The sequence below is a fragment of the Schistocerca serialis genome, chromosome 1 (assembly GCF_023864345.2).
Source record: "Schistocerca serialis cubense isolate TAMUIC-IGC-003099 chromosome 1, iqSchSeri2.2, whole genome shotgun sequence".
In the NCBI taxonomy this organism is placed as follows: Eukaryota; Metazoa; Arthropoda; class Insecta; order Orthoptera; family Acrididae; genus Schistocerca; species Schistocerca serialis.
Window position 1 is genome coordinate 529,282,227 of NC_064638.1, and position 18,967 is coordinate 529,301,193.

The window sequence follows — 18,967 nt, forward strand, 5'->3', positions numbered from 1 at the left end:
AATCATGATCAGTGGAATGAAGTTACTGGAATGTGTCTAAGATACCATAGAAGTGTCATATGTTGTATTTTGTGAATAAATTCAAGACAGTTAATTTTGGAAAAACAACAAAAGTAATACTGGATTGAGACACTGCAAAAATTCTAATGTGTAGACTTAGTCATTAATTATGGTGGAAGGTTCAGGTTGGAATATCAACAATGTAAGAAAAAGATAGATTGTAACTTACCCTGAAGATAACACATGAAGAAGTAGACAGGCACTCACACCTAAGCCTTTGGCCACGCCTTTTATCAAAAAAAAGAAGGAGAAACACACACCATTCATTCACACAAGCAAGCTCGCCTCACGCGTGTGACTGCCAACTCCAGCAGCTCACATCAAAAAGCATCCTGTTTCTGTATGTGTTTCTTTTTGCAATGAAGGCCGTGGCAAAAATGTTTATGTATAAGTGTCTTTTTGATTGTGCCTGTCTACAACTTAATGTTTTATCTTTACAGTAAGTAGCAATCTATCTCTCCCTTGCATTGTGTATAATGGAAGGTATATTTGAGAAGATGCTGTGCTGTGTAATGGACTTTCTTTCTTTTGTGACATTGTTCAATAACCTGCTTACTGCTTCAGGTATACAGTGGCATGTGCAAAAATTTGAATTTACTGTTTGATGACTTTTGGTACCTGCCTACACTTGTTTTCCCCCTACTTCCATTATAGTTAGACTTATGTTACGGTAGTTCCATTCAGTTCAAGAGTTGAAGGTGAGCATCAACTGGGAGCTCCAATTCCGAAGTTTTCAAGTAGGTTATAATAGCGGGTCAATAGCCAGAAGAATAGAGATGGAAATCTTACAACTAGGCTAAATGTTCCGGAACCAGTTGTGTGTACACAATAAAAGATTGTGGATTAACCAGCTGTCCTGCAGTTTCTTCATTTTTCAAAACTGTTTTAAAATTTATCATTTGTTGTAGCTAAAACAGTGGCAGAAATTGACTGAGCTGTTTATTTATGATGAGTGTTTAAAAGAACATTGTTCTGTAAAAATGGGAATCTTGGCTCAACATATTCATTGGATGATCTTTTACGATTTTTGTAAAGGCCTAGCTCAACAACAACATCTTGAATTGCTCTCTTCATTGATCAATAATAAATAATTTTTAGGAAAGACTGTTAATAATTGATTTGCAGAATTTTAGCATGTTTGTGCATTTATCAACGATGAATTTCATGAAGGTTGACCAAAATCAGTTGTTGTGCTGAAAAACATTGATGCTGTGCGCAATGTAATTGAAGGAAATTGGCAGATGACTTACTGTGAGATAGAATCATCCTTAGGCATATTGAAGTTGGCAGTACATTCAGTATTACGTGAACATGTAACTATATTAAAAAAAATATGTTCACAATAGATTCAGTACAGTTCAACCAAATCTCAAAAACAAGCTTCTGTCAAATGGTGTAAGAAAGTGTCCAAAACATTTTACTGAGGATTCGCGAAATCTGTGTTCAGCGTTGGAGCAGGAGACAAATGCAGGCATATTCATGTGAATATGCTGTTCGGGTGTCCGGAACAAACAAAAGTGAATTGTTCACAAAGAGGTCACCTAAGAGGTTTGTTCAAAAAATTATGGAACTTCTTTCACAAGATTTTTCTATGCTTAATTTTTACTTATTGTGCAAGGTCTCCTTTTAAATACTCTCCTCCACAATTGACACACTGCTCCCAATGCCATTTCCACTTCTGGAAGCAGTCTCGGTAAGCCTCTTGCTGGATTGTGCGAAGTGCCATTCGCAAATTTTCTTTTCTCTCGTTTGTCTTTGCAAATCTTCGTCATTTCACTGGGGTTCTCGACTTTGAAAATAAAAAAAAAGTGTGGAGGGGCCAGATCTGGAGAGTATGGAGGAAGAGTGATGAGGATGAGGCAGAAAAGTGATTTCATTTTTTGTGCAATAGTCACACACCAACAGGGATGAATGTGTGGTCCCATTATCGTGATGCTAGAGCCATGAATTGCCTCGCCACATTTCAGGCTGTTTCCTTCTGACATTTTCTTGCGGGCGTCGCAACACATCCCTTTAGTACTATCGATTAACAGTTTGTCGCTGTGGCACAAATTCATGATGAACTAAGCCTTCAAAGTCAAAGAAACTATCAGCATGGCTTTGACATTTGACCTGACCTAACAAGATTTTTTTGGTCTTGGAGAACCTTTCCTGACCCATTGTGAAGATTCAACCTTGGTGTCAACATCATAACCATAAACTCACATCTCATCACTACTTATAATTCTATTGAGGAACATCTCTTTCTCGTTTGCATGATCCAAAAGCTCTTCACAGATTGTGAGGCGAAGGTCTTTCTGTCCTTGACTCATGGGCCGTGGGACGAACTTGGCGGCAATACGATGCATTCCAAGGTGTTGTGCCAGGATTTCATGACATGATCCAACTGAAAAGTTATATTCTTCTGCAATCTCTTGGACAGTCAGTCTTCGATTGGCAGGCACAGTTTCATTGATGTTCCTGACATGAGTGTTGTCAGTAGACCTTATCTTCCATCTGGAAACTGTGTGAACCATTCATAATACTGAGTATGGCTGAAGCACTCATCACTGTAGGCTTCCTGTATCATTTGCTGTGTCTCTGTAACATTTTTCTTGAGTTTCTGGCAAAATTCAATGCAGAAGAGTTGCTCCTTTAACTCTGCCATCTTGAAGTTTGCAAACTGTGTGACACAACATTCTACTTAGTACTGCACTGAACAATCACTAACAGACATACAAGAACAAAATTTCCAGCAATTACACTTAAAACACAGATGTGAGCAGGGGTGCTATCCGCATTTCGCTTGAACACACCGTTGGTGCGAAATTCTGAATGTTCCAGAATCTTTTGAACAGACCTCGTATTTCTTTGGTTGTACTGTACAAATCACAATCATTGTGTTAGAGAGGCAAAGGGCAGTTAGTGATGAGTTGTATAAAACCATTTGTTTGCCACAAATCATTGATGAAATCAGGAAGAGCAACCAAAAATGCTGCATATGAAAGTGCCAGTGATCTCACAGCACATTAAAAATTGATTATTTAACTGAATAAAACATCAGATTATTGTTTCATTGCCAATATTCGCCTGATTTACCGCAGAATGATTTCTTTTTGTTCTTTGATGGCGAACAGAATGTGTGTGGTCAATGAGTTTTAATATCTTTTTCAGGCACCAAGATCAGAGAGGAAAAATGTTCCATAATTGTTTAGAAAGCATGCAAAAGTGTAAAGACAAATGTTTTTAAAAACAATAAAACAGTTTATATAGACAAATGTTTTCTTTAGTTCACCCCAACAACCCTTATGCACATCCACCTTCTAAATGCTTCACAAAATCCATAAACCCAAGAATCCTATATGCTCCAATGTTATTTGGTTAGTATGAAGATGTGAATAAATTGGTGAGTTGTTACCTTTACTCCTCAATTATTTATATTCTACAGAATTTTCCATACCATATTTTTCTTTCATTATCTTTGTACCAAAAAATAAAGAAAGGAGTCTTATAGTGCCATTATAAATCAGTTTTTGTGCGAGCTTTTAAAGTCTGAATTTTTGTGGGCTAGCAGAACTCCCATATGGAACTGACTACTTAATTGCTGTGTGTGATATACTATAGCAAAACAATAATATGAAAAGGATAGACTGTTACTCACCACATAAATGGAGGCATTGAGTCAGACACATTGAAAAGACTACTAAACTTCTAGCTTTTAGGTGAAAAAGTCCCCATCCAGAAGCAGAAAGCACACATGCTCTCACACAAGCATGATTCACATACACATGTCTACAATCTGTTGTTGGGCCTGATTTTATAGCGGAACATATAGTTCAGTCTCATTTTACTGTAACTGTTAACTAGAGGTCATTTTGTAATTCCAGTGAGCAGATCTCTCAAAAAAGTGCTTGAAATGTCTCGTTTAAGTGATTCCTGCTACTTACTTGCTATCATTCTAGCCTTTTCACCATTCCCCTGCTTTCAGTTTAAGTTACTTATTTTCTGATTCTTTTGATTTTCTTCTTTGCTAGTGTTCTGTCTTTTTGGCTTTGAATTTGTTCCTCCTGTCTATGCTCTACTTTATCAAATGCTGCATAATTTCTTATGCATTTGTTGATTAATTCCATGCCTTAGAGACTTTCAGAATATCATCATTTGTTACAGTTCATGGACTTCTGCAATGTACTGTTTTGACAAGAACCCTGATGGGTGTTGCCTCTTGTAATCTAAAATATTTTCTTGCCGTTTGTTGTGGTATTAATGAAAAATTTAGGCAGAGATTTTTATAGTTGTGAAATTGCTAGTGAAAGTCTTGATGAACAGTTCAAGAACCAACAATTTTTGTTATCATTTAACTTTTAATTGTGGGTAATTTTAAAGTGAAACACTTATTATAAGTATAAAAATACTGTTATTTTGGATGTGTTGGAAAGTGGAACAGGAAGGAAACACATATAAGTGGTTGACAGCAGCTTAATCAGTGAGTGAGTGTCAGGTAACAAATCTTTTTATTTCATTGACACACCAGTTTTACCTGTACACATATTTGGATATTTAAAAAAACTATTACTAGTGACTAACGTGGTTTGGATAGCTTATTGAGATCCATTTAGCGTGCCACTAATTCATGTCCATCACATTCTGAGAACACTTTTCCAACTTTGGAATATACAAAATAAATCTTATCTCAGCTGCATTCAATAAATTTTAAGAATAAATCACAAGCTCATATGTTTGTCTTTTCTATTTGTATTGTTCTTTAATTTCTAATGTTAAGTGCAATACTCACAGCACCATTTTTGATAATAGATGCACATACTCATTTTTTACACTGGTCTACATTGTTGAATATAAATACTATACATAATGTCTGTGTCTTTTTGTACATACATAACCATTAAGGTAAACCACTTAACAAATTTTGACAGCATCTAAACTTAGTGCGTAGTGCTAAACATTTCTTTTCACATCACAGAAAAATTTAACATTCATTTCCAGACTTTATTCAGAAAATCAAATCTCAATTTGCATGAATAAGATTCTATATTAAAATATGTTTATTATGGAAATATACCGTGCATCTTGTGTGTGATAGGCATGTTTAAATGTTACAGTTCACAGACACTTTTATTGATAAGGTTTTCCAATTTTTTGATTTCCAGAGCAGTAGTCCTTTAGTCCTTTTTGCCGTTCATCACTGTGTACATATAATGGGTTCAAATGTACAGCGATAGGCCATGCAGCCAAATTCAGCTCAACTTAAGTTTAGAATACACTCCTTTTCCCTCCATAAAAGAATTATTTTATAAAGTAGTGAACCTACTTTTAAATATGAGTTGCTTGTAATTGCCTGAAGGGTGTTCTTGCATGCCTGCAGAAGTTCTGTGGGGCTCCCGCTGTGACATGAAATTTGTTACTGTAAAATGTAGTGGATTATTGTTGAAGAGCAAGAATTAGTCAGAGCAGTTGTATTGTGATTATAAGCTGCAGAGTTTTCTTTTCCAGAGGCCAACATAGAAGCTATGGATGTCCAACATAGGTGAAGGAGTAATTATTTTTACATACATTCCCAATTGTTTCTCCACATGAAATAGCCACTGCCTAACCAATTCTCTGCAGACTGGCATTAAAACTACTTTGATCTCTTATTTAGTAGGATGATTCCAAACAGTTTGTTTGGTGTTGATTACTTCAGACAAATGTAATATCTTTGTGTTCTTTATAAATGTACACTACTAATTTCACATTCATTGTAAAAGGAACACACTGTATTTTTTTCCTACAAAGGTGATTTCTGATAATTCATTACTGAGGACTGGGGAAGCAAGAAAGTTCTGCATCAGGTTCTGTGAAGACTGGTACTCCTTAGCAGTTTAATAAAGTTTCACTTCTGAACACATCACAGTTCAGCTTTGGTACACAGTAATAAATATGTTGAATGATATCAAAAATGTTTGCATTATTTCAATCTGGAAGAAATAACATACTTTTTCAGTATTTTTTCAAATACATATAAAAAAAAGTCACAGCAGTTCTAAATGAAGACACATGGTAAGACAACTTGCAGTTTTGTAAGACTCAGTCTGGTACAGTCTACAGAAAAAAAGCAAGCATGTGCACTAGCAAAAGCCTTTCCTGGAATATATGTCAGTTCTGACTAATAACTACAGAGTATTTTATGGAACAGCTACTGGGTATCAGCAGGCAGCCTTCCAGGCTGTCATTTCATGCATGTAGCTGAGCATTTGAGTGGGGTGGGGAGCTGGTGCTGTCAAACAGTGATTGTGTGGTCGCTGTGTCCAACTTCTCATTCCACAAGTTCATGAAGGTCAAACCTGGCCGAAAATGTTGGACACTGTGGGTTAAAAAAATTGTTACATGCTGTTTAAGATTGTGTCCTTTTAAAAGTAGTACTATTTCAATTTATTGCTGGCAGTATATAGGTCCCTGGAAACTCTATTTTCTTGTACAGCTGCTCAATGATAGACCAAGTGGTTTTTATTAGATGCTGTGAGAGAGGCTCTTGTAGGTGTCTACTGTCAGGATTACAGGCAGACTATGAGACTGTCTGAGGGCATAATAGCGGGACATTATGATGACTAGGACTGATATCCAAATTTTTTTGCAGGCCACAGAAAGTAGCAGAATACTGGATTCTTAGTTATTGTTGTTCAGCTGGTAATATCAGGAAAATCTAAACAACCATACAATTTTTGACAGTCTGTATCATTTATATTTCTTCTCATACATGCTGACTTCCTAATGTGGAGTAACTTGACATGTGAGTAGGCAACAATAAGCCGAAACATAATTATTGTAACCAGCATCCAACATGTAAGTGACTTATTACAATGAAGGTACAAAAATAAACAGACAACCAAAGATTTACACCTGACTGCAGCAATGTACATTGGTCAATAGTCTTTGAGGTGAAACTCATGTGCCAGTCTCAGTTGTCATGATGTTAGTGGATAGGCAGTTCAATCTCTTGAGACTATAGTACATGAGCAATGCCATGAATGTCATTTGATGAGCAAATGTGAGAGTGAATACTGTAGTAGAAGAACTTAGTTTCATGCGACGAATGTAAAGTTCTGGATTTTGGTGATGTGTCTTCTGTTTCCCCATGTGACAGTGGTCATTTCTTTTCAGAAATTTTGTGCAGCACTAAAGTGAGTACCGTATGACACAAAAATATGCAAATAAAGAAGTAATGCTGACATTAAGTAAGGTTACCCACAAAGTGTCTCCCTAGAGGCATAATCAGAAAGAAAACATGGTTGGCTGGAAACGTGTTTGGGAACAGGTACGGCATTTATTGTGCTACTTGTCAATATATTTAGCCACAGGACTGAGACACTTATCATACTGTAGGATAATATTTTATTGTTTGTCATAAAAATCTGCAACATTTTGTCACTGAAAATTGTATGATTGTTTGCCACACAGCAATCTTTTAGGATGTCAGAAAGCATTGAAATTCTTAGGAGTAAGAACAGTGTAAATGGGCAGGTATCACTATGGTGCCTTGATTGAGCAGACTGCATCTGCTGTTAGAAATTTATTTCAGTTCCCAGATAGGATATATGCAGAAAATAGCTATTGAGACTTGTAGTTTTAAAGCAACAGTTATCTGTAATGGTCTGCAGTGACTGTTCCACAAACTGTTTGTCACTGTATTCTTGATTGTGTCCATGTTTAGTCCTTCAAAAAAGTGGCTGCACTATCAATAATACACTAGCTGCATGCTCATGACATCCAGCCCATACGCTAGACAGAACTAACACTAAATTGACGTTGACACTGTAATGTGTGTATATGAAATCTTTTTTAGAGACCTATCATTACAACTGGCACAAGGAAGAGTTGGAGTTACCATCTTCAGCTATTAGAACTGTAGATAAACAGAAACTGCCAATAGGCACATTGATGACCTCGACCTGAACCCCTCACAAGTGGGCACTCACATTTGACGCTGTATTGCCTGCAATTTTAACAGTTGTGGGGAGTTTACTTTGTGACACTTCTTGCAGAATAATTATTGATGTTCTTACAATTATGGTTACAAAGATGTCAAGTAACAGCAGTTCTCAACATAAATCTACTGTAGGTTCGAGACTTATTTTTTACTAGTAATATACTGTCTTCACTCACATTAAACTTTTCTGTTCAAGTCCAACACAGTTTGGAGGTATTACTACATTTTGAAGACATTGGTGTTTTTGGATTTTACATCTGCTTCACCTAATCACAATCATTTGGTCACAAAATGTTGTGATGCATTGATGTCAAAGTTCCATATTTTTATATTGTGTGACCGAATGAAGACGACTAGGTGCAGGAGATGTAACCCCCACAGACATTAACCTAGTCCTTGGAAATGTAGTTCTCACTCCAAAACATGTTGGACACAGACTGAAAAATATAATGTTTGCTGCTCGAGATGGCATATAACTAATTAAAAGAAAGTCTAACCTAGAAGTTACAGTCACAGAGAGCCCTAGACAAAATTAATGGTGTGCTTTCAGGTGTACCAGATGATTAGTTTACTACATATTTATACACAATATATGTCAGAATGAAAATGTCAGAAAACCTGTTCCTTTTAGTGTTCGCTACCTTTCCTTCGTTCTTGTGGTTTTTCCTTTCTTTCCGTTTTACGTTATATGTCTTGTCTGGTTTATTCTCACACTTGTGACATTGTTTGATTAGGAACAAGGGACCGATGACCTCATAGTTTGGTCCTTCCCCCCCCCCCCCTCTCTTTTAAATGAACCGACCAACCTAAAAAACTGGGACAGAGGCTTCAGTTTAAACAAGGCTCAGGGCCCGGTGCTCCGTTTATTAAGATCTCCTTGGCGACCTCATCCACCAGAACTAGTAAAGCCTGAGAGAATGCGCATTTCACAGAATAGCAGTATGACCTCAAAAAAACAAATAAACTTCAAAGAGTGTAACTGACACCAGGGGTTGCACTCGGCTATAAATAGCGATGTGCCGAAAATGATATTGCACAGACAGTTCACTGGTGTCAGTAGTAATTAGTGCTCCCCAACTCAAAGAGAGGATAGAGAAACTTAATGCAATTTATGGAGTACTCAGGTAGAGAATGAGGGGCTCGTACAAGACGTATTATAGCGACAACTGACGGTGCTGAATTTCCGTCAGTTCTAATATTCTCACCCGAGACCACCACAATAGAAACAATAGGATCTCGAATGGGTGTGACTAAAAGGGAGAGGAGAATCGGAAGAGCTGCAAGCTAGAGGAATTATAGCATTACACAAAGAAATTCAGAATATCACCTAATGAACGTAACGAAACAGAGCAAAGCCAGCTGTCCAAAATGATGTATCTGTCGTTTTTCCCTCGGTCGGAAAGCAAATGCCGGGACATGGCACCCCACAAATTAATCTAGAATAAATGAAAAAAGACCAATAAATCAATTGCCAGTCGAAAACAGATGGTGAGCCAACAGAACGAATTTAACTCTTACCCTAAGCCGAAAAAGATGCCACATATCCTCACCGGTGAGTGCGCCTCCTTCGGAAACAGTCCGGTCGGTGTTCGTCTAGCTCGTACTCGGAACACAGTCCGCAGGATCCGAACTCTACTGCCGGGTCACTCCAGATATCGTGCATACGTACGGAATCTACTACTCGGCCGTACACCCGAAAACACGCTATTAATCGGTAGCGCCGATAGAACCTGAGTTATCGTATACGAATTGTCTGCTAATGTAGCGAGGCCTGTGCAGCTTTCTTCCGCCCCCGCTGTCAGAGAAAGCCGTGGCCGGCCACGACGGACGGGATGAAGCCCTCGCTGCCGTCGCGACTGCGCACCCAGAACCAGTCCTTGAGGTGGCCGCTGACGAGCGCGACGACGTCGCCCTTGGCGACGGAGAGCGTGTTGCGGCCGCGGCTGCTGTAGTCGGAGCGGATGACGAGCAGCGTGTGGCGCGTGCCGACGGCGCGGCACTTGGCGCTGGCGGCGGCGCGCAGGTACAGCCGGTCGACGCTGCGCTCGCCGCACGCGGACACGGCGTCGCGCGCGCGGTAGCAGCGGCCGGCCGCCGCGCCCGCCGCCGACGCCGCCGAGCCGGAGGCGGCGCCGCACTCGGAGCGCGTGCCGTCGCGCAGCTTCTCGCTGTCGGTGCGGTTGCCGAGCGGCCGCGGGAAGATGTCGGCGTGCGTCTCCCAGCAGGGCTGCGGCTTGGAGCGCTGCGGCGGTGGCAGGATGCCCAGCGGCAGGCACGCGCCGTAGCCCACGTAGCCCTCCTCGCCGTGCGGCGTCTGCACGTACAGCCACGACTGGTTCTTGAAGACGGCGTTCACCACCATGCCGAGGGGCAGCGACAGCTCCTCCTGGTAGCCGCCCGTGCGCGTCTGGTACAGCACGCACGGCGACGCCAGCACCACGGGGATGTTGGCTGGCTTCTCGATCGAAGCCTGCTGAAAGATGTGCTATGATTAGTTTGTATCTATACAGAGCACATGCGCTTTATCCGTATAAAACGTGAAGCTCTTGCTACAGATACTGTGTTATGAAATGTAACAGCCTTTGCCAGTTTGTATTAGATTGGTGAATAAGTTCGTGAGTCGTGGCGGGCTTCCTCTTTAAATTCCCGCCCCGCGTGCCTGACGTACGTCACTTTTCGCGGCTCGGAATTTATGGCACCAGGGAGTGTGGTGGAGCCGCGCTGGGTAAAGCTCTGTATAGGGAAAGTACGGCCAACTTGCCAGTGGCCGCCATTTTCGGCCCACTGCGCCACTGGTGATACATGTATCAGTGGGACCAAAATGGCAGCCATTGGAAAGTTGGCCGTACCTTCCCTCTGCAGAGTTTTACCCAGTGCGGCTGCACCGATATCAAAACACCAACTGCCCGTGTGACCCGCTGCCGTTCCTTGCTGACCAGCGCTAAAGCTCTGTATAGGGTAAGTACGGCCAACTTGCCAATGGCCGCCATTTTGGGCCCACTGCGCCACTAGTGATACATGTAATATAAGGTATTAAGTCCCACAACACGACTCAAATCAGAAATTTATCTTCCTTCCACAAAGTGACTTCCATCGAGAAGACCCAACAGCAAATTACCACACCAATGTTCTGTTCAGATGTTCAAATGTGTGTGAAATCTTATGGGACTTAACTGCTAAGGTTGTCGGTTCCTAAGTTTACACACTACTTAACCTAAATTATCCTAAGGACAAATACACACACCCAAACCCGAGGGAGGACTTGAACCTCCACTGGGACCAGCCGCACAGTCCATGACTGCAGCACCCCAGACCGCTCGGCTAATCCCGCGCGGCCAAATGTTCTGCCTTTTGGTAAAACCCGTGCCCACAACTAGTGAATAAACAAAACTTTTGAAGGACTATCAATCACTCCATGGCACCCTCCAGTCTGATTTCAAAACACCAACTGCCCATGTGATCCGCTGCCGTTCCTCGCCACCCAGCGCTAAAGCTCTGTATAGGGAAAGTACAGCCAACTTGCCAATGGCCGCCATTTTGGGCCCACTGCGGCGCTGGTGATACATGTATAAATTGCTGATTTGAGTCGTGTTGCGCAACTGAATACCTTGTGGCGCTGCCTTGAAAGGCCGTAGGGTAACGTGCAGCAACCGGAGACACTTGTTATTGCAATTCAGTTTTCCCACATTCAGCAATGGATTCGATGATTTGGTAATCCTGTACATTGTTTTAAGTGCGACCATGTTTAGCCTTAGACCAGTGGCAGATACAGAAAAACCTCAAGGAGGGGGCTCTAAAGACATCTTGAGTTAGCCGGCCGGGGTGGCCAAGCAGTTCTAGGCGCTACAGCGAACCCAGCATTCCTTAGTTTTTGAGTATCCCACTTCTTCCCGCAGTGATTTTTTCCTAATGTTTCTCTTAAACTTTACTATGCTCTTCACAATTACTGAATTTTGGCCGGAGTCTATATCTGCTCCTGTGTACGCCTTATGATAGCTGATATCGGAATCTGTCTCTGACCATGACGTAATCCAGACGGAATCTTACGGTGTCTCTAGCTTTTCTCCAAGTATACCTCTTCTTCTTGTTAGTCTTACATAAATTCTTCACTATTACCATCTGAAGTATATTGCACAACTCAAATACTCTTTCTTCTCTCACATTCCTGCTGCTGACCCGCATTCTCCTGTAACCCTTCGTTCTATTCTTGCCTCTTTGATCGTTTCCAATCCCTCATTATTGCTAAATTTTCATATCCCTTTACTTATTGAATTACCTGTTCAATATCTTCATATACTTTCCCTGTCTCTTCATCTTCTGCCGGCTGGTGTGGCCGTGCGGTTCTAGGCGCTTCAGTCCGGAACCGCGCGACCGCTACGGTTGCAGGTTCGAATCCTGCCTCGGACATGGATGTGTGTGATGTTCTTAGGTTATTTAGGTTTAAGTAGTTCTAAGTTCTAGGGAACTGATGACCTCAGAAGTTAAGTCCCATAGTGCTCAAAGCCATTTGAACCACATCTTGAGTTTCCTTTATTTTTACCGTAATAAAAAATAATCAAGTCACGTACAAAGTTTAAGAAAGTTTTTTTCAAACTGATTATAAACATATACAAGACAATACCATCTTATGGTATAAAAAAGTTGCAATTATGGTTGTCTTCCTTAAATGATGAATCCTATGCGCCTATTTTTTCAGGCAGATTGGTTAATTACATTATCAGTAGGACAATCAATGTCAGGTGAGTGTTCAACAGAGCTAAGCCATTAACTGGATCCTCCTTCGTTGTCGACTTCAGCCATGTCTTTGTACACCGCAGTGTTGAAAAACTTCTTTCTACTGTAGCAATAGCTGCAGTTAGACAAGCAAATATTTTGTACAGCGTGTGCAAAGTAGGATAGTCAGCTCTAGGACAAACAGACAACGCTTGCATAACAGAATCACGATCATTAAGAGCGTTTATGCTCGTTCGCTTGTATTGAAGAATCTCTTCCATTAGTCTCTTTTTAATCACAAAAAAGTGAGTCTTCTTCAAAGAACGGTAGTTCAGTTAAGCATTGATTCAATTTACGTGCCGGATAATTACCGCCCGCGCGCCCCCCAAATGTATCCGCCACTGCCTTAGACGTCTAGTGGCTAGCGTTGCTGCCTCTGGATCACGGGGTCCCGGGTTTGATTCCCGGCCGGTTTGGGAATTTGTACGGGCGCTGATAACCGCGCAGTTGGGCGCCCCACAAACCACACATCATCATCACTGTTTTAGACCGACTTTTGAAGAGGATCATCTGAAGTGTCCGTTTACCTGAACAAGTACTGTGGTCACAGGATTGTATTAAGTGAGAATGACAGTTGAATTTAGATGCTCCCTTAATCTGGTCCAGTTTTCTACTGTAGTGGCACGCTTTGACTGCCAGGGACCTGGTCTCAGTGCGTGCTAATGATATTGTGGCTGTTAGCGTCTCCACTCCCGCCGGCTATCCTTGGGCTGCATTCACTCAAATTATGTAAATTACTGTTTGAACTATGTTTTACAATCGTGCACATTTTGGTGTTTGGGGCTGGTTGAGTCAAGTGCTCTTGTTGGACATAGTGTCGAGCCCCGTTAGGATGGCCACATGTTGTTGGTCAGTTTTACGTGAATAGCACGTGTCATGTTGAAATGTCGTCCAGTCTTGTGAAAATATAGCCTGTTGATAATAATAACTGACAGTCGTATTTATGGTTCATGGGATGTAAAACGCAAAAGGAAATAAAACTGTTAAGTGTTACTATGCTCTGAAGGTTTCTTATGTTTTCGTTCGCTAGCCATTTGTGAGCTGAAGAGTAAAAGAAATTTATTCCCTGTCTCAAATGTAGTTACAGCTTACTGTATTTAATTGTTCAGCTGTTCGTTATTTAAATGTTTTCATGGGGGGTGACCTTTTCTCACCTTTTATTTATTTATCTATATATTTACCTTTTGCTACAAGCAGGTCCTGACTACTAATTATTGCTTCTCCTCATTTTTAAATGGCGTTCTTGAGCTGCTATGCATGCATGGTCACTTATTGAATCACTTAAGTGATATCTAGTGTTTATCTTAATAGAATTTTTGCTGTCTGTCTGAAGGCAGTTATATCAATCTGTTCACACTCGTTCTTTTATTAATCACTTAACTGCTCATTGCTCTGTCTGCGTGAAGGCAGCTCGATAAATTTGTGCGCCTGTTTATTTTTTACTATCTAGATGCAGTTGGAGGTGTTTTTTAAGAATTTCCTTTTCCTCTAAGTTACTCTGTATTCCAGTATAGTTATTAAGTTTTTAACCTTTGAGGTGAGTTATTCTTCAGTGTTGTCTTAAAAGAGTCATCTGTTTCGAAATATTAATTATTTGCTCATTTGTTGAAGTATTTTCTGAGTTGTGGTTCGTAAAGGTGGAAATTTTGAGTCTGAAATTAAGAAATTATATCAGACAGAGCTTTTGCCTTCAACTATTACCTTATTAGTCACTCAATTAAAGTGTGTAATTTCTTAAATTTTAAAACTCTACAGTGATGTTTGTAATTCTCTTAAACTATATGATTTTAGTTATTAATCGTAAAAATAATTATTTTAATAAACAATGGTGAATGATGTGAACCCCAGTCCGTCCAGTCCTTCCATTTAATTATCCGTTAGCCTACTGGAGGTTTGAGTTTGTAGCGTTTTTGTTTTGTGTGTTGGTATTCCCGTTGCTATGGGTTTATTTAGCGACTGGCATTTTTTATTTGCAGTTCACTGTTGCTTTTCTAGTTAACGTACTATCATTTTGTCATTTGGAGACAGTGAGTGGAGCTGTGGAAGCTAGAAAATGGAATTACAAGTGGAGAAATCGGAACATCTCCAACATGTTCTTCAAATGGTTCAAATGGCTCTGAGCACTATGGGACTTAACATCTGTGGTCATCAGTCCCCTAGAACTTAGAACTACTTAAACCTTACTAACCTAAGGACATCACACACATCCATGCCCGAGGCAGGATTCGAACCTGCGACCGTAGCGGTCATGCGGTTCCAGACTGAAGCTCCTAGAGCCGCACGGCCACACCGGCCGGCAACATGTTCTGTTTGAGTTCAGTGGAGCGGTGACAGCAGCAAAGGCAACCGGAAATATTTGCGCCGTGTACAGGAATAATGTTATTGGACAGAGAACGGCAAGAAAATGGTTTTCTCGTTTTAAAGGAGGATCATTTTGACATTAGTGAATCTCCACGTTCAGGAAGAACTTCGGGGTTGATGAAAATCATTTAAACGCATTAATCCAAAGTGATCCACGTCAGTGTATTCGAGAATTAGCAAATGTGATGAACTGTGATCATTCCACCATTGTACGACATTTGCATACAATTGGGAACGTTCAAAAATCGGGTGTATGGATACCACATGCTGTAAGTCAAAATCACAAAAAACAGCCGGTGAATATATGTGAATCTCTGCTTGCTGATCATGAGTTGGTTCATGAAGAGTACCAACCATTCCTACCGTGTATCGTTACTGGTGACGCGTAACGGCGTCTTTATGCTAACATAAGGAATAGAAAGGAATGGTCGACCTCAAACAAAGCAGCAACTCCCCGTACTATGACCTGCCCTTATCCACAAAAGATAGAGTTGGGCATCTGATGGAACAGCGAAGGTGTGGTGTATTACGAATTGCTTCCCCGAGGTGCAACCATTTCTGCTGACATTTATTGTCAACTGGGACGTCTTGCAGACGCAATCCAAGAATTACGATCAGGAAGACTGCGTGGAGTGAGGCTACTCCTCGACGCCCGTCCACATTCTGCTAGACTGAAAAGAAACAGGCCGGCCGAAGTGTCCGAGCGGTTCTAGGCGCTTCAGTCTGGAACCGAGCGACCGCTACGGTCGCAGGTTCGAATCCTGCCTCGGGCATGGATGTGTGTGATGTCCTTTAAAGAAACACTATGCAGGAGTTGCGGTGGGAAGTGATTCTTCACCCACCTTATTCACCTGATCTTTCGCCCTCAGATTTTCACCTTCTCCGCCCTCTCTTGAACAATCTTAGGAACTTCCTTTCGGAATGAAAATGTGCCCAGAACGTGGATCGACGAGTTCTTCGCCTCAAAACCACTTGATTTCCACAGTCACGGCATCGAAAAGTTACCTCAGCGTTGGCAGATTGTTGTAAATAGTGAAGGAGAATATATTATTGATGACTTAAGCCCTTGATATGTGTATCTGTTGTATTTATTAAACTTACGAGAAACGCTACGAACGCGTGCACCAACCTAATAATATATTACTCGATAACAGTTTTTAATTATGAACGCAATACGGTCATAGTTCTTGATTCCATGACGTGCCATTTCAGATTTTCGGTGTCAATTTGGAGACAATTGATACTTTTAGTAGATAACTTGGTGATTTTGTTTCATTCTTTAATTAACCTTCAGTCAGCACCGTGAAATACCAGAATATGTTCTACAATGTTCAATGTTCTAGGAAACAATGAAGAATATACGTATATTTGTTGCTCTCGGTTCATTACCCGTACGTTGTAGATGGAAGGTTAATTATCGCAATCAGAGAATAATGTTTATACGAATTTATGCAACAGTATATTGTTTCCATTATGTTAAACCATAAAATTTTCTATAAACTGTAGTTTTATACGCAGACCAGAGACTAGCAAGGGATTCTACTTCAAGTTATTGTGTACCTGTGGACGAGTGCCGAAAACGGATAGTGACGAAACAGTGTGTAATTTTCTGGAAAATGAAAGCAAATGTAATTAAACTAAACGAAAGCTCACAAATTTGTCTTAAAAATGTTAGATTTTTAAAAAGGTTTAGGTGAAACTCTAAAAATAATTGTCACATCAAGACTGTTACAATATTGTCGCTTTATAATAAAAGTAATACAACTTAATATTTAAGAAAGCTGCATGCCCTCGGGAAAAATTACGGCTGTAGTTTCCCCTTGCTTTCAGCCGTTCCCAGTACCAGCACAGCAAGGCCGTTTTGGTTAGTGTTACAAGGCCAGATCAATCATCCAGACTGTTGCCCCTGCAACTACTGAGAAGGCTGCTGCCCCTCTTCAGGAACCACACGTTTGTCTGGCCTCTCAACAGTTACGTATACATGGAAGAATACTGGAGATACTAGAAGGTATCAGATAGATTATATAATAGTAAGACAGAGATTTAGGAACCAGGTTTTAAATTGTAAGACATTTCCAGGGGCAGAGTGGACTCTGACCACAATCTATTGGTTATGAACTGTAGATTAAAACTGACGAAACTGCAAAAAGGTGGGAATTTGAGGAGATCAGACCTGGATAAACTGACTAAACCAGAGGTTGTACAGAGTTTCAGGGAGAGCATAAAGGAACAATTGACAGGAATGGGGGAAAGAAATACAGTAGAAGAAGAATGGATAGCTTTGAGGGATGAAGTAGTGGTTCAAATGGTTCAAATGGCTCTGAGCACTATGGGACTTAACTTCTGAGGTCATCAGTCCCCTAGAACTTAGAACTACTTAAACCTAACTAACCTAAGGACAACACACACATCCATGCCCGAGGCAGGATTCGAACCTGCGACAGGAGCGGGCGCGCGGTTCCAGACTATAGCGCCTAGAACCGCTCGGCCACCTCGGCCGGCGATGAAGTAGTGAAGGCAGCAGAGGATCAAGTAGGTAAAAAGACGAGGGGCTAGTAGAAATCCTTGGGTAACAGAAGAAATATTGAATTTAATTGATGAAAGGAGAAAATATAAAAATGCAGTAAATGAAGCAGGCAAAACGGAATACAAACATCTCAAAAATGAGATCGATAGGAAGTGCAAAATGGGTAAGCAGGGATGGCTAGAGGACAAATGTAAGGATGTAGAGGCTTATCTCACTAGGGGTAAGATAGACACTGCCTACAGAAAAATTAAAGAGGCCTTTGGAGAAAAGAGAACCACTTGTACGAATATCAAGAGCTCAGATGGAAACCCAGTTCTAAGCAAAGAAGGGAAAGCAGAAAGGTGGGAGGAGTATATAGAGGGTCAATACAAGGGCTATGTACTTGAGGACAATATTATGGAAATGGAAGAGGATGTAGATGAAGATGAAATGGGAGTTACGATACTGCGTGAAGAGTATGACAGAGCACTGAAAGACCTGAGTCGCAACAAGGCCCCGGGAGTAGACAACATTCCATTAATCAAAATATCCACGGGTGTACTGCCGGTCTACAGTGTCCAACGGGCACAATATTTCGGCGATCATACATGTCGCCATCATCAGGTGAACTGACGGACTGAGCTCCTGTGAACGTGCCGGCACGGAGATCCATACGCCATGACTGCTCAGAGGTAACTGGATTCGGTCGCTGACGCTTTACAAACGGGCCTTGGCCTTGGCCCGAGGTGTAGGAGTTTAGACTTATTACAGTTGTTTCTTCCGTTCCTGGTGATGCGATGGTAATGTGGCCTCACTGTGTGGTGTGTCCTCTCGTTGTCCGGTGTCTATCCTGTCCTGGCCACTAGCATGCAGGCATACTAGTGGACTTTGATGTTTTAGGTCTTCTTTGTCTCGCGAGAGACGTTCTGCAGCGCTGTGGCGTGAAGACCGGGTTCGCGTTGATGGTGTTGAGATCTTTCTTTGTGACGAACTCGAGCAGAATTGCCCGATGCCCGCCACGTATCTCAAACGGTCTGTGCGGGAGTGACGGCTTCCGTACCCCTTCCGCCTGGGCGAAGAGGTACGGGTTCTTTTGGGCGTTGAAGCGCCCATCCCGTACCATGGTGGCAATCTTCTTCAGCACGTTTGGCATGTTCGTGCTGTCCGGGAAGGGTATCATGTCCGTGGGAAGATTGCCATCCTCTTCTTGCTTCCCATTCTGTGTTGCCTTCCCGCCTGGAGTTGGGGAAGGGGAGGACGGTGCCACGTCCATGGGCGTCTCCCCGGTCTGCTGTATTGCTCAGGTT

The 18,967-nt window shown here is 41.4% G+C and overlaps 1 protein-coding gene across 1 annotated transcript in view; it reads right to left on the bottom strand.

The window, feature by feature from the left end:
- Positions 1-4,527: 4,527 nt before the first annotated feature.
- Positions 4,528-18,967, bottom strand: part of LOC126411337 (uncharacterized) — a 1,112,707-nt gene continuing 1,098,267 nt past the window's right edge. The window contains exon 6 of the mRNA XM_050081360.1: positions 4,528-10,490. Within this exon, the coding sequence (XP_049937317.1) occupies positions 9,819-10,490 (672 nt within the window). The 3' untranslated portion in view covers positions 4,528-9,818. The remainder of the gene's footprint in view (positions 10,491-18,967) is intronic.